This window comes from Clupea harengus, chromosome 6 (assembly GCF_900700415.2).
Source record: "Clupea harengus chromosome 6, Ch_v2.0.2, whole genome shotgun sequence".
In the NCBI taxonomy this organism is placed as follows: Eukaryota; Metazoa; Chordata; class Actinopteri; order Clupeiformes; family Clupeidae; genus Clupea; species Clupea harengus.
Genome location: NC_045157.1, coordinates 28,521,561 through 28,536,778, shown reverse-complemented (window position 1 = coordinate 28,536,778; position 15,218 = coordinate 28,521,561). Strand labels below are relative to the sequence as shown.

Here is a 15,218-nt window from a genome sequence, read left to right as displayed (position 1 = left end):
CAGCCCTCCACAATATAGCACGAAACCTTTGCTGGGCTGGGCACTTTCAAAAGAATATAAAGGAACTAATTGGTCCGTGTAGCTTCAGCCCCTCATTCACATCATGCCTTGGAGTGCAGCATGCTGCTCTTCAACCCATTACGGGCACTCCGCCTGGAGACGCTCACATAGAAAAGCACGCCCTAGATAAAGGCAACCGTGGCTGTCCAAAAAGTGTCAAGAGGTCTCCTAACTGGTAGTCAAGAAGGGGGAGAAGTCATCCTGTTGGATTATTTTCTTGCTAATTAATGAGTGACTTTTAATATCAGGCTACCATGAGGGCCTCCGTGACAAAGTCAGACCCTGACACCTCCCGAGACCCCTTGTACAACCTCTGAATATGAAATAATGGGGTAGGCCAGCAAGGTGTGAAGAGACTCTCACTCCCCACCAAGAGGTAATTACTGCCTTGCACTCTCTCTATGCACACTGGACCAGACTCTTTATTACGGGGCTTCCTCTCTAGGCGCACGGACAGGGGAAATTGATGAGGCTCATTGTTAAACATACTTTTTAATTGAACTTGGATTGCAGAGGGCTTGAAACTCAGGTTCTGACTTGTGGGAAAGAACGTCTGGAGAAGCTGCCTGAAGGAGGGGCTCTCAGAGATTTCTGTGTGGTTTGTACGTTTGCCAATCCAGTGGCCAAGCTTCACACGAAGTTGAAGAGGAGATATCTGATTGTCCTTTGCCTGAGTTTCCCCTCTTTCTCTTGTTTCCCAGCTGGGTAGCTTTACTTGTTTCACACAAATGTGTAGGAAATCATTTAATCCATCCAAATGCCACAGGGAAGACATGCAAATTAATTCCTTATTACATTAAAGCACCAAAGAAAAGCACCAAAAAAAGTTACGACGCAATATTTTTCCAAGTTAGGTGCAAATAGTCTAACGTAATCGGTGGTGACACTGAACATTTTCCACCACAAGCCGCAGAAAAAAAAGAGAAAAAAACAACGAACTGTGAAGCTCCAGTCTGGCAAGTAGCAGAAAGATGAAATTTAAGCTGGTCTGTCCCCTCCAGGGCCTCACACTCAGCTCCAAGAAAGCTCAAAAGGCTGCTCTGCATTTAAACTCAGAGTATGGAAAAGACAGAAAACATATGGGTTTAATAAGAGGGCAATATGTTTGATTTTGATGTAGCACAAGGAAAAGCAGATGCTGTCAATTCATGTAAACATGGCTGTGTGCTAGAAACTTGCAGAAAAGATGGGGTAGCACGTCTAATAAACGACTTGATATACACAGTCTGCTTTGTTTCAGCACGCAACAGCGAAAGACTATGTCAACATTTGTGCTCCAATTTCCTGAGTCAAATAAGGTCATTGCTCTAATCTACTGGAAATGGAAAAATACAAAAGGAACACCCCTCAATGGGAGGATGGACAACAAAAATGATTTTCTGAAAAATGTTAGATATGAACTAATACTGCCATCTGCTGATTGTGTTGGAAAGCACATGGGGAACACTTTGTGTCGGACATACTGAGAGGTGCTCATTTAGAGAGCTCAGAAAGAAATCAGAATCAGAATGGCCGAATCAATAACTACTTGCAGTATTAAGGTTAAACTAATTAGTGAGATTTCTCCAATACCAATCAGAGCCCATAGTAAACAGGATTTTTGTTGCACTTCCTATGTGAATACAATTCAGACTAATATGTCAAAAGTTTGTTTTTGTTATGCATAACAGTGCTTTTTCACACGAAAATGTGTAACAAAAGGCAGATTTATGTATAATGCATATGGCCAAAATGCTGCATCTGCCTATACTGTAAAATGCAAATACTATTTTCAAAAAAAAAAGGCCTGGATACAATTCATATGGTACTGTTTTCCATGATTTGTTAAAGCCTGCAGACTTAGGTAGGTGGATCGTGTCTAGCAATATAGGTAAGATAGGTAAAGCAACAGACTGAGTGCACTGTCTATTTGAAACTCAAGAGGTCACTATACCCAAAACACAGAGAAGTGGGCGTGTAGTGCGACACAAATCAATACCATGCTATGAAAAACAAACATAAGGGTTAAGTTCTACAAGTCATGTTTTCGCCATGAAAAGGAACCTTGTACAAGGATTCAAGACAGGAATCTTTAGAAATGTCTCTAATTCACATATTAATTACAAATAGAAATTTGGTAGGTATAGAGAGCCACCTGTAAAAAAAAAAATGCTTTCAATAAAACGCAGAATTTTGCAGATAGCCTGGACTACATTAACGTGTAAGATTGTATATTGCTCAGGCAAGTTGAATATTACTGTATATTGCAATAAGTCAAAAGTCAAAGGCCGGATAGGCTACACGGGGTTCATCCCCTCATTTCACGCGTTGTCTATCCTGTATGAATGAAAAGCAATGGCAAAATCATTCAACTTACCGTCCTTATCGTTTGAGAACATGATAAAGTGTCGGCCTACTTCGAGCAAAGCAGAAAGTTAGACACCCCAAACGTTAAAAGGTCAGTGCGCTATCGGACAAATTCAGGAGAGTCCAAACAGCATCATCTCATCTTTGGGAAACAGAAGGCTACACAAGAACATGCCTCAACATGACCCTGCAGTCTCGTCCATACACTTCATCGCAGCGGTCCTCATATGGGCAGTGAGGTCAACAATACAATACCAAAGGTTACAACATATGGAAATGTCATGGTATGCCAGTGATACTGGTTACTACATAATTTCCAATGCTGGACTATTTCACAAATTTAAAATTCTTACAATCTCACTGGGCCTAGGCTACCACAACAGCTTTTTGCAACAGGTTTATACATTTATGCAGCACAAAAATAAATGCAATTTGGCCGTGCATTAATAATGACAATATACGATTTATGACAACAGACGTTTAGATATTCATATAGGCCCCAGGAATTAACCGTGGGTCAATTAGCTGTATTCTGAGGCATTCCAGCCTTGGGGTTTGATATGGTGATATGGTATTAGCCACAGGCACGGGGCCTATTCAGGCAGAATAAATGTGTCTCGTGATTTGCAGTCTTTTGTAGAGCAGCGTGCAAATGATACTTTCCTTGAATGGTCCATGTCGAGTATTTCAGTTGAGCTGTGGATGTAAGAGGCTTAAGACAAGCAAACTGTATGCGGGAGTCTCATGACTTGATGCTTTAGTAGTTTCAAAGTTAGTATAGGCATTCTAATTAGATAATGTATAAAATAGCAATTAATCACAAGAAAAAGAGGAGAGATATTTTATTATATATTTTCGCCTTGGTATTATTTTTGCATTGCTCGGTACAAATACTGTTCTACGTTTCAAAGTCCTTTCAGCATTTGCATTCTCCGAGAATACGCCGGGACACTGGTAAGAAACTAATTTGGATACTTATTTAAAGTCTCTGAAAGTCGCTCAGTGTAAATATGACTTCAGAACAGATTAAGTCAAATTAAGTTGTTTTCGATTCGTGAACATGCACATTTGCAGTCTTACTGTCTTAAATATTGTCTGTTTCTTTCAGAAAATGAAACGGAGTGCGTATCCCCACAGTCGTCGGAATTTCCAGAGGACTTTTTCACATTGCAAGAGAGAAAAGATGGCGGGATTATTATACATTGTATGATTATTTCCTATATGCTTTTGGCGATTGCTGTAGTTTGCGACGACTACTTTCTGTCATCCCTTGAAGTTATCAGTGAGCGTAAGTGGTTATTTGTATGTATTTGTTTGAAATATGTTGTTTTCACTTGATCAGGCCTACCCTAAGGATATGCACAGAGTAATGAACTTCACCGTTATGCAACTTCACAGGTCTCGGGCTCTCTCAAGATGTAGCTGGAGCAACATTTATGGCAGCTGGAAGCTCAGCTCCAGAGCTAGTTACAGCGTTTCTGGGTAAATAAAGGTGTAGGCCCGGCCAGGAATTAATTACCTGTGTAACTATGTTGTGTTTTACCAGTTTTACTTCTAAACTGTTCAAAAGGTCACAAAATGTAGTGACACTGTGACAATCTATTTGATCATCTATGTGATTGTTAACCAAGTTCTAACATGGTATATATGATCTAATAATGCATATACCACAGAAATTCAGACATATATTAACATTTCTCATAGGTGTTTTTGTCACAAAGGGAGACATTGGTGTCAGTACCATTGTGGGATCAGCAGTTTACAACCTCCTAGGTATTTGTGCGGCGTGTGGACTCTTAACCTCTGTGGTATGTAATCTTTCATAAAAGTCTCACTTAACCACATTTGTACATGAAATGACCATTTGAACTGGCACCCAGCTCTAGGTCAATTACAGAACTGTCACCTGTGTCGTTATGCATATACACAACACTGTGCTGAAGTATTGTCTTGACACTGTCTAGGTGGGACGACTCACCTGCTGGCCACTGTTCAGGGACTGTTTGGCTTATGCGATAAGCGTGGCTGCTGTAATTGCAATAATCTCAGATAACAAGGTGTACTGGTGAGTGCCTTAGGAAACAATCATTTCCTCAATATAACAGTATTGTCAGGAAAAGTGGTGTTGCATACTGTGCTTTTTAAACAAACATAGGATACCGACTTTGCTCCTACTGAGTCATGCATCATTAAGCAACTGTATTCTTTTTCAGTATATTTATGATCTCTTGTGTGATGTCATCTTCCAAACCAAAACAGCTCTGTACAATTACTGCTCTTATGCTCTTAAAATGAGCTTACTGTTCTAAACATGCTTTACCCCTAATGGTCTTGTATGACCTTGCATTGTGAACAAAAAGGAAATTTTAAAATTGAAATGCCACGTCAATGTGTGTACTATCATGCTGTTTGTCCTTTTCCAGGTATGAAGCAGCTTGCTTAATTCTTGTGTATGGGGTGTACATAGTGGTGCTCTGTTTTGACATCCGAATCAGTGGGTACATGATGCGCAAATTCAGCCCTTGCTGTACCTGGATGGCCAAGAGTACAGAGGAACACAGTGAGCAGCAGCCTTTGGTGGGCTGGCAGGATGACACAAGCCTTCACATGCGCCACAGATCCAGGGCAGACAGTGGAATCTTCCAGGATGACTCGGGATACTCTCACCTCTCTCTTAGCCTTCACGGGCTAAATGAAATCCCAGAGGGTAAAAAAAAATGAAATGTATTTACAGTGTGACAGCATGAATTATGGATTGGTCCATGTAAAATTATGTACAGTCCTTTTGTGGTTGTAAATTATTACATGTAGTTGGGTCAGGCAAAATTGATTATAGATGTGCCTCTGCACTTGGACAGCGAACATAAAATAAAAAAAATTGTAATTCATAAAAACTCTAATTCTGAAATTCTCTGTTGTTTCACTGCAGAGCCCACAAGTGTTTTCAAGTTGCCTGAGAATGACCTGAAGCGTATCCTCTGGGTGCTCTCCCTGCCGGCCATCTTGCTGCTCTATCTGACTGTGCCAGACTGCCGCAGGCGCTTCTGGAAGAAATGGTACATGATGACCTTTCTCATGTCAGCTGTGTGGATCTCAGCATTCACCTATGTACTGGTGTGGATGGTCACAGTACTAGGTAAGGGAGAACAGTCATTGTTTCAACTTTATAACACAACAATACATTTGTATTCTTTGTATTATTGGGTAATTGGCAGAGGAAAATATATTTAGGAATTTGGAATATTTAATTTAGTAAGTATACTTCTTTTGAGGGATGTCATGTAGAGAAATGCAGAGAAAACATCTACAAATAAATTGCCTTGAAGATCCCATGTTTTGAATGGTGGGCATCTGAAGCAGGAGAGAGCGGTAGGCCATGCAGAGTAAAATCACATGCTGCACTGGCTAATTCCTGAAATGCCGCGAGTTGTATCCCGGGGAGATTAGTGTAGCCCCCTCATCTTGGGGTAGACGTGACTCTCCGCCAGCCCAGGATTAAGGTCTGTTTTGCCCTGTGGGTTACCATGAGAAACCATGTGATGCTAGCAGAGGTTGTGGAGTATAATAGGATTATTATCCTGTTAACCATCATAAAAGTCTCACATGAGAAAATCAGGAGAGTAACCATCGTAAGCCAAATGAATGGACCGCCCAGGTACTACGACTGTGTAGCCCCCGGGGAGTGTAATGGTCACTGCGTACATCCTGAACGTCGTTGCCTCCAGGGAGACATTCTTGTACATTGTGTGTTCAATGTTGTACCACCGTCTTCTGCGAAATTTTTATCACGAGACGTAGCTCTCCATGTACGGCTTCTAAAATCCCCCAGGCCTACTCACAACAAACAAAGCACTACGTACATGATATTCGAATACATTACCAGTAAGTCCTTGTCTTCATTCCTTTTCAGGAGAAACTCTGTCCATCCCTGACACCGTAATGGGCCTCACTTTGCTTGCTGCCGGGACCAGCATTCCAGACACAATTGCTAGCGTCATTGTAGCTAGAGAAGGTGAGACTATATCAGAGGCCATAGATCAATTTGTTCGTAGTTGAAAGGACGAGGTCCCTCACCTCTGGTTTTCTCTCTTCTCAGGCAAAGGAGACATGGCCATGTCAAACATCGTGGGATCTAATGTATTCGATATGCTTTGCCTGGGTCTGCCATGGTTCATCAAAACGGCATTTGTGGACAATAGCTCTCCAGTTGAGGTGAACAGCACTGGTTTGGTATTCACGACGGCCTCCCTACTCATCTCAATCGTCATACTTTTTGTGACTGTACATGCAAACGGATGGAAACTGGACTGGAAGCTTGGACTCGTTACACTGTTTTTCTACATTCTCTTTGCCACTCTGTCCGTTTTATATGAACTGGGAATTATTGGCAACAACCCAATAAGAGCATGCAATGACTAACAGAGTATCCAAAACTGTTGACCCCACTCAGAAAACACTGGACAATTTGAAGTGGAAATACCTGCTTGGCCTTATCTTGCTTCTCAAATGAGTAGGTCGTGGAAGGCCGAAACTGATAAGCATTTATGATCACCATTTATACAAGTGACAGGAAGAGGGACAAACAATACAGAACAAAATAAAACAGAAAACGCAAAACATTCCATTCACCTCATTTGTAAGTGTTGCAAGGCCATGCAAACGGAAAAGTACCACCTCGCAACTTCATGGAATTTAACTGGCTTAAGGTTTAAGTGTTGTTCTCCGAGTACATTTCAAAGGCGTTTATGATATGCAAGCTAAAATTAACCTTAAGCAATAAAGACACTTTGATCTCACAAAAAGGTTACAAAACAGCCAACTTTAAAAATTAAAAAGTTTATTCTGTCATTCAAATAAACTGGTGGCCCACAAATTAAAAAGGGTTTACAAAAAAGAAAAGAAAAAAAAAACACGGTATATAAACAAACCTTATACACATCCAGTTACTGAGGCTGGCGGTGTCATTCACTGAGCTTGTGGTACAACAGCAGAGACTTATGGAAATGTGTTTTTACAACAAAACAAAAAACAGGGTGATGGGTGATTATTAGTACTATGATGTTTTTAGGCGTTCCTGTCGATACGGACATCAACTTCACGGCCATTAATTTTGGTGCCATTCATCAGCCGACAGGCCGTGTCTGCACTCTCTGGTGAGTCGAAGCGAACGGTACCGCACCCTTTTGACTTCCCATTCTCCATCTTGATCTCTGCAAACATCACCTGACCTAGGGTGCACATCAAAGCAGACAAGTCAGTACAAAAGAACCATGGGAATTTTTCAAGGTTTTGAAATATCACTAACTCTTCTAATGGGTTTGATTACAATCCACTAACACACTTACCACAATGGCCAAATTTTTCCTTCAGTTTCTGCCAGGTAAGATCATAAGATAGCTAAAATAAAAAAAAAAAGGAAAATGTCACTTTCAAGTCACAAATCTAGGCAACCAAGTGTCGGACGCTAAATTGAAGAGGTTAATGCTCATGCTTACATTTCTCACAAATATCTGGCATCCTCCCTTTGATCCTGATCCCCTGTCGGACATTCCTCCGCCCATGTGACCGGCACCACCACCGAAGCCTCCAAAGCCACGGTTCATGTCCATGCCCCCGCCCATCCTGTCGAAGCCGGCGCTCATGCGGTCCATGCCCATGTTCCCCATCCCACCACCTGTGCCAGAGTCAGAATTAGTCACATTCAGCCCGTGTGGCCTTTTCTGTTCGTTTCGGAAGGAGTTTCCTTTCAACATCTCGGGGTCTAAAAAGGTAGCAAGGAAATGGCTAAAAGCAAATGATAGATATTGCAGGTTGTGGGGCAGGGGGAGCAAACAAACTTGGGTTGAAGTGCATGGAATGTTAGCGGTGAGGGTGTGATGTACCTAATCCAGACCCCATTGGACCCATGCCAGCATTCCCCATGCCTCCTCCATAGCCTCCCATCCCTCCTCCTGGTGAGAGAACGCACTGGTAGTCAGAACTCAGCAGCAGGCCAAAAACACAGGCAGGTCCCAATCCATACAGACTTCAAACAAAACCACACACCACACTGCCCGCTCTGAATGTCACAGCGATACACAACTCCAGCCAAATAAGACTGCTGTAATGTCTCCCCACCCTAACGAGTCACCCTGCTAATTTTAAGCAAAGGATCCATCATGCTGAAGATCTGAGCAAATCAATGGCAAATCAGTGTCTTTCGATACCACAAGATGGCACACACTGTGTATGTCCTCACTCCATATATATTGACCATGTATATTCGCCATCTGCTGCACTATTCACCGGAGTGAACACATGGAGATTTTTAACAGAAAGATTTGTGTTTTTTAAGTGGCCTTGCCACCACAACCTCTAGGGGGCTGGAGTAGTGAATCCTTGCAACAGGGATTGTGACAGCAGCAGGTTTAAATAAACAATCTTGCCTATAAACATGATTCATTTGGATCCAAGCACTTTTCTTACAAACATGATGAATTTGGTCTATGCATACTTTAATGAGCTAATCAAATCCCCCCCTCATGCAGCTTGTCTTCTTTCTGAAGCCCCTCTAATTAGTGGAAATGAATGATGCAAAGGAGCAAAGCTCTACACTCTCACCAAGTCCACCAAAGGTATCACCGTAGGGACGATTCACTGCCATGTCATTTCGGCCAAAATCGCGATCCATTCCCATACCAGAGCGGTACATGTCTAGAGAGTAGGACACAAAAGTAGGCTGTTAAAAAAAAGAAGAAGCCCTGAAATAAATCTGTAAAGGCTCTTGTCAGAATGAGTGGTGCATTCGCCATACCTCCCATTCTTCCCATGGGACCCATGTCACGACCTCCATAGCCACCCATGTTTCCCATGCCGTCCATGCCACCATACCCACCGCCCATTCCTGAGGGAGGACAAGAATAGCATGATACAAATTGTAAATGAAAGAGACAAATAAAAATGGTAATGCACCTTAAATCTACCCTTGTCGGTAAAACGTGACACAGCTATGTGACTGGATTAAACCAAAAACCTTGCAAAGAAAATATAACAGATAGCAAGGCAATGTAGACACACAAATACAGCAGTTTTATCCTAAATGTACATCTGTCAGTGTCTGTGATTAGGTGAAACAGTTAAAAGAATAAAAGCATCTTTTATCTCACCTCCCATTCTGTTCATTCCATATCCTGGACCATCCATCCCTAATTAAAGACAGAAAGGAGTTTCACTCACTACAAGGAGCAGGGCCATCAACAAACATGAAAGACAACAGCCGCGGGTAAATGTATACCAGAATTACCATTCACTGGTAATTGACATTTGCTTTTGGGAACCTCTCTTGTCTAAATAACATTGTCTTATCTTGTCCTATTCTCCGAGACCAAACTAGGTCAAACCATAAATTCCATTGTAACTCAAATTCAGCCATCTTGTTAAACAATAACTTGAACACTGACTAACTCACTGCACAGGACAGTGTCATCAACTTTGATATTTTGGAAACCATTCCCTCATTGGAAATCAACAGTTCAGGGAAGGCCAAAAAAGTCAATCCATGAGGCAGGGCCTGATGAAATGGTTCTGATTAGGATTCAGTGTACGTGTTCACTTTATGGTTGCAAAAAAAAAAAAACATGGCCCAAACTAATCCGTTTTGCAACAGCAGCTTAATATTGAAAAACTCTCATTAGGACTTTGCAGAGAGCAGACAAAGAATGACTACGAATGAAGTCAGTGTGTGACTGTGGGAGTACCTCCGGGTCCCATGGCTCCCATTCCGCCACCTCCACCGCCACCTCCACCGGCCCGGTTGGCATTAATTGGCTGGCCACCAGGGCCAAGACCCATACCGATGCCTCCAAGACCCCCTGAGTGCACAAACATTCAATGCATTACTGACGAATTAAAATGGGATACTGGTATATTGTAAAGTTACAGTTGTAAGTACTCACTTGGCAACTGAGCCTGTTTCTCAACTGGACGGAAATCATCAGCGGGAAGAGACTTATCATCCTGCAACACAAATACACTAATGACGAAGGAGCCTTTATGGAACATTTTAGGCATCAGAATAAAAACACAAAATAGCAGAAAGCAATCAAAAACTTCTCACCATTTTGACATGCATGGGGCGGTCAAACAACATCTGTCCATTGAACATAGCTTTACGTCTGTCAAGGTCAATACAGAAATGAAGGGGGGGGGAGACGTACAACTCTAAAATCAGAGCTTTAGAGTTAAACAGTTGTTGGTGTGTTTAATGTTTAACAGGTAGGTTGTCTTGGTGTTGACACAGTCTATACTGCATTTCCTCTCAAATGAACTTAATGGAGAGTAGACCACTGACAGGCTCAAAATGTTATTAAGTGTCTGACAACATTAAAACAGAGAGAGACCAGCGTCTGTTTACTTCAATGACGGTAAAGAAACGGTAGAAAATGACTGTAGTTTAAGTTTCGGTAGAAAATGACTGTAGAAAAGATGGGAAAATAGGACCCAGGTTAAAAAAAATTTTTTTTTAAATCACAAAATGTCCCTTTAACGTAGAGATAGGCAGACACATTAAAGCTCTCAGTTTCTAAAATGGATACAGATAGCCTGGACCGCTTCCAAAGATTGCTCAAAAGTGACTGTTCCCATTCCGCGGCTCTTGCCATCTTTGTCTTCTTTGACGTCAGCCCTTTTCACTGTCCCAGCCATGCCGAAAACTTCTTTGAGCTTTTTCCAGCCCACTTTGAAATCAAGCTAGGCAAAAGAATACAAAAGAAGATATTTATATTAAGGGTTACATTGAGATTGCAAACCTTATCTATGAAATGTCATTCTTAGGACGAACAGTCCTCACTGTGATCAGTGTATGCAAGTATGTGTTATAGCAGTGTTTATTTCTTGGTGTATTTACATTGGCAGTAATGGTAACTGTAATACAAGAGAGAAAGATGTGCAGATGCTGTTCAGATCCAGCATGGTTTCCTTAACTACTCCAAACAACTAGTTGGCAAGTTGACATCTGGAACTATGAAAGTTTGGCTTTTGCTTATGTCTACAATACTGTAATTCAATACCGAGTACTGTACAGCAATGACAGTGAAAATAATCGACTAAAACAGTTCCATCAAATCCACAGAGGAAAGCACCTGGCAGACACATGAAAAGAGTGATCAAATCTTCTCACATTAGCCACAAACACCGTGGAGCCCAGTCTTCCTGCCTGAAGGCCATTCAGGATCTCATGTGGGATGTTGGGATTGTTGGCGATGGCAGGAGGGATGTTCATCATTCCTGGACCGCCTTCTCCACCCCGTCCTCCTGGGAACATTCCTCCACTGCGCTGCAGCACCCGCCGAGCGTGCTCACCATCAGGGTCCTGAAACACATTGATAGCAACACGGAGGTGAGATCCCCGCTAGAAGACCCTTTTGCTATCTACAGAAAACCCATCATAGAATGGTACATACCTCTTTGATATTGAGCGGTCTGCCATTCAGATCGTGTTTGTTCATGACCTCAATTGCTTTCTTCACAAACTCCTCATCTTTAAACTCAACAACACTGCCGAGAGATCAGCAACTATTAAAACACTGCATGAAACGTCAGCCCAGCCTCTGACACGTAGCTGACAGAATAGATAATATAATCTTACCCGCAACCCTAGGGGAGAGGCATGGGATGATCCAAACAGCACGGCATCAATCCAGAGGGACATAAGTGGTAAATAGTTAGAAATGGAAGGTATAGACAAAAACAATTTCATTAGACTTTGAGTAGCATGATGTAAATATAACAATCTTATTAGTAACCACAAGTGCTGTGGCTAAAGCACTGTCCTTGCTCTTGCGAATTTCAATTTATGACTATGAAATGACTCCCAGAGATCCTTTCTGAGGACGTGCTACGAAAAGGGAAATTTAAACATTAAAACGGACATAAGAAATGTGTAAGCTTTTATGTGAAATAAAAAAAATGACATTTGAGGACACAATTAATGGGAATTTTAAATACAAATGTTCATAGATCAATTGGAGGATCCTGTTATTCAAATTTATAATAAAATGAATGGGACATAGTACAGTGTGAGAAGCTGTGGGAAGAAGGAAGTTATGAATTGCAAAAAATAGCCAATAGTTTTCTCAAGAAGGTACTTTGTTAGTGAAGATACATGGCAACACTCATAACATCAGGTGTAATAAAACAAATGCCAGATTTGATGACAATCATCAATCAATGAAACACCTGCTAACAATTCACGTCATCTCTTTGCCATTGACAAATTGGAACTACCACTCTTGAAAACCACCAATTGAGAACTTCACAATAATACACTTGAATGTGCTTTTGTGGTATGAATTTCAGATTAGTTTTCCAGTCACATTTGAGAAAAAAAGCCTCAACAAACCTCTACAAAGCCACCAACAGTGATAGGCTCTAACCACAAGTCCCTTCTAGTTTAAGAACAATTCACATGTACATCGCCTGAGATATCTTTACCAGAAGGAACACAAAAATGAAACTGCGGAGGGTATTTAAAACCTCGTGCAGCAAGTCGTCCACATCACTTACCCTTGACTTTCCTTCAGCATCCTTAAAGAGCTCCACGTATGTAACCTCACCGACTACATGAGACATACAAAGGGGAAAATACCAAAGAAAACAATGCATTTAAGATCACCAGTCTTCTCTTCACAGTCGGCCTTGGCACACCGCTACAGGTGGAGAAGCTCCATTAGAAAATCAACAAATAAATCAATCCAGACCAACATTCCACTACACACCACCATGCCATACTGTTCAATTACTGAAACACCAATCAGCCAAGGACAAAGAAAGATCTAGAATCAGCATGGATACATTGAGCAAGTTGGTCAACAAGTTTCCAACAAGTCTTGACACTGTTTTAAATTGACCTTCCATCCTTCAAAAAGCAATGCACAGCAAGACATTAGTTGATTCGTCATCATTTTTCTCCTTACAAAAATCTGCGCAATTAAGTGGTCAGTGCTACAACTTAAACGAGGTTACATTATGGAGCTGTCAATACATCTAAACCAAAGGAATCTTCATCAGGTAATTTCAGACCACAACAGCTCAAAAACCCTCCCATGAGGACTGTTGAAATAAACAACCAAGACTACTGTTCGTCACTGCTCTACACTAGAAAATTCACAACATCACTACATCACAGAAGGGGGAGCATTTGGAATTGTTCCCAATTTGTCACTGAAGGGGTGAGAGAGCATCTCTTGAGGGAAGATTACACCTCTGGGTGTTTTACCTTTCTCTCGCATTAGATCTTTAATAGCCTGCCACTTCATATCATATGGGATATTGCTAATGAACACTCGGTTTCTGTGAGCGCTTTTCTTGTCCCCCGGCCCCGAGTGTTTGTCCTTAGTGTAGGGATGATAACGGTTTGCTTTTCGGCCGCCTGATTTCTCTTTTCCTTCCAGATTGTCCTTGGGGACTTCATTGGCTTCACTGTGGGAAGGAGGACAACAATCGGTACATTCTTAAAAGGCAGCTAAGCAACAATAAAGATATAACCTAATTAAATTAACAACAACAAAAACTTGCATATTTATATATAAAAAAGAATTTAAAAAAAAAACAAAAAAACAGTCCGACTTAAAAACATGGTCAACATGTAATCAACTGGTCTTTCAACTATCAATGTATGAGAAACAGGTTAACTCACCTGGCATCAGTGGTGTTTGCGGTAAAGATCATTGGAATGATATCCTAGCTAACCAACTAACTAACTAAGGTTAGCTTGCTAGCTAACGCGCTTGTTTTGTAGCATCACCTTACTGCTAATTTAAATCATCTTCACCGTAAATTACGCTACCAGTGCGGTTAAAATTCGGCAATAACGTGTTAATCACTCAACATGTTTTCACATTAGCGTTTGCCAATAGCAGTTTAAACTATCTCTTCGGATGATAAATATTAACTATTGGTTTCAATTAGCATAACGAGATAAGGGATCTTCTAGCAATCGCTATTTGGCGTAATAGCAAATATTTCCATCTAAGAATAACACCAAACACAGGGTCATACCGGCGAACTTTTGATCGGTTTCAAAGAGAAACGTTGGTTTTAATAATGTTTATGAAAACGCCGTCAGCTAACTATCCTAGCTCCGATAGCCATATAGATTAGCATTTCTCTACGGAAGCAATTTAGCTATTAGCGTAGCATAAACGAGCTCTTAGCACTTTGTATTTGAGACCTGCCTGTATTGTCAGATCGATTTTGAGTTTGCGGTAAACTAAGGCTACCACATATGTCTAATAATCGGTACATTGTAGAAACTGACTAACGTTGTTATTATCATTATGCTATGAATCGCTATAGCTAGCGTTAGATATTTTCAAGGCCACAGCAGACTTTGACCATAATACGTTCTCCATTTTAGCCGTTAGCATACCCCGGTAACGTCTATTACAACGTCTCTGGTAACGTTAGCTAGCTTTGATATGGTATGGTATGCTAGCTGGCTTGTGTAGCGTTAGCACACTCCGACAATAAACAGAATGAAAATAGTTACGTTTGAACGCCATTTGTGGTCTCTTCAGGTGATCCTTCTTCTTGTTCTTGTTCTGTCTCGTTTTCTGCTTCTGCCTCTGCCTCTGCCTCTGGTTCTGGTTCTGGTTCTGGTTCTACCTCTGCTTCTGGCTCAGCTGCAGGGGCTGTTTCTTCTATCTTAATCTCAGAGTCCAGTTCTACATCGGCCATGATTGCTTGTTTCTATCGGTCGGAAAAAATGCCGCTTTGACTGCGCAGTTCAAAATTACTGTCGCTCCCCTCCACACTGATGTTGTTGTCGCGAGATA

At 41.4% G+C, this 15,218-nt stretch overlaps 2 protein-coding genes across 3 annotated transcripts; one reads left to right on the top strand and one right to left on the bottom strand.

Moving 5' to 3' along the window:
• Nucleotides 1-2,940: 2,940 nt before the first annotated feature.
• Nucleotides 2,941-7,034, top strand: slc24a5 (solute carrier family 24 member 5). Its single transcript, XM_012814770.3, has 9 exons — nt 2,941-3,360; nt 3,515-3,694; nt 3,805-3,888; nt 4,111-4,214; nt 4,371-4,471; nt 4,830-5,113; nt 5,336-5,542; nt 6,317-6,418; nt 6,503-7,034. The coding sequence occupies exons 1-9, from the start codon at nt 3,204-3,206 to the stop codon at nt 6,823-6,825; spliced, it is 1,542 nt and encodes a 513-aa protein (XP_012670224.1). The 5' UTR covers nt 2,941-3,203; the 3' UTR covers nt 6,826-7,034.
• A 192-nt stretch (nt 7,035-7,226) lies between these two features.
• On the bottom strand, nt 7,227-15,218 carry myef2 (myelin expression factor 2). Of its 2 annotated transcripts, XM_031569661.2 has the most exons (17): nt 14,933-15,217; nt 13,661-13,863; nt 12,949-13,001; nt 12,032-12,039; nt 11,847-11,940; nt 11,564-11,755; nt 10,980-11,133; nt 10,502-10,551; nt 10,341-10,401; nt 10,143-10,256; nt 9,552-9,590; nt 9,200-9,289; nt 9,007-9,099; nt 8,289-8,357; nt 7,902-8,080; nt 7,752-7,803; nt 7,227-7,634 (listed from the first exon to the last, which is right to left on the bottom strand). In XM_031569661.2, the coding sequence occupies exons 1-17, from the start codon at nt 15,118-15,120 to the stop codon at nt 7,471-7,473; spliced, it is 1,803 nt and encodes a 600-aa protein (XP_031425521.1). In that variant the 5' UTR covers nt 15,121-15,217; the 3' UTR covers nt 7,227-7,470. The 2 variants fall into 2 exon arrangements, with proteins under 2 accessions (XP_031425521.1, XP_012670376.2); XM_012814922.3 differs by lacking the exon at nt 8,289-8,357 and having other exon boundaries at nt 14,933-15,218.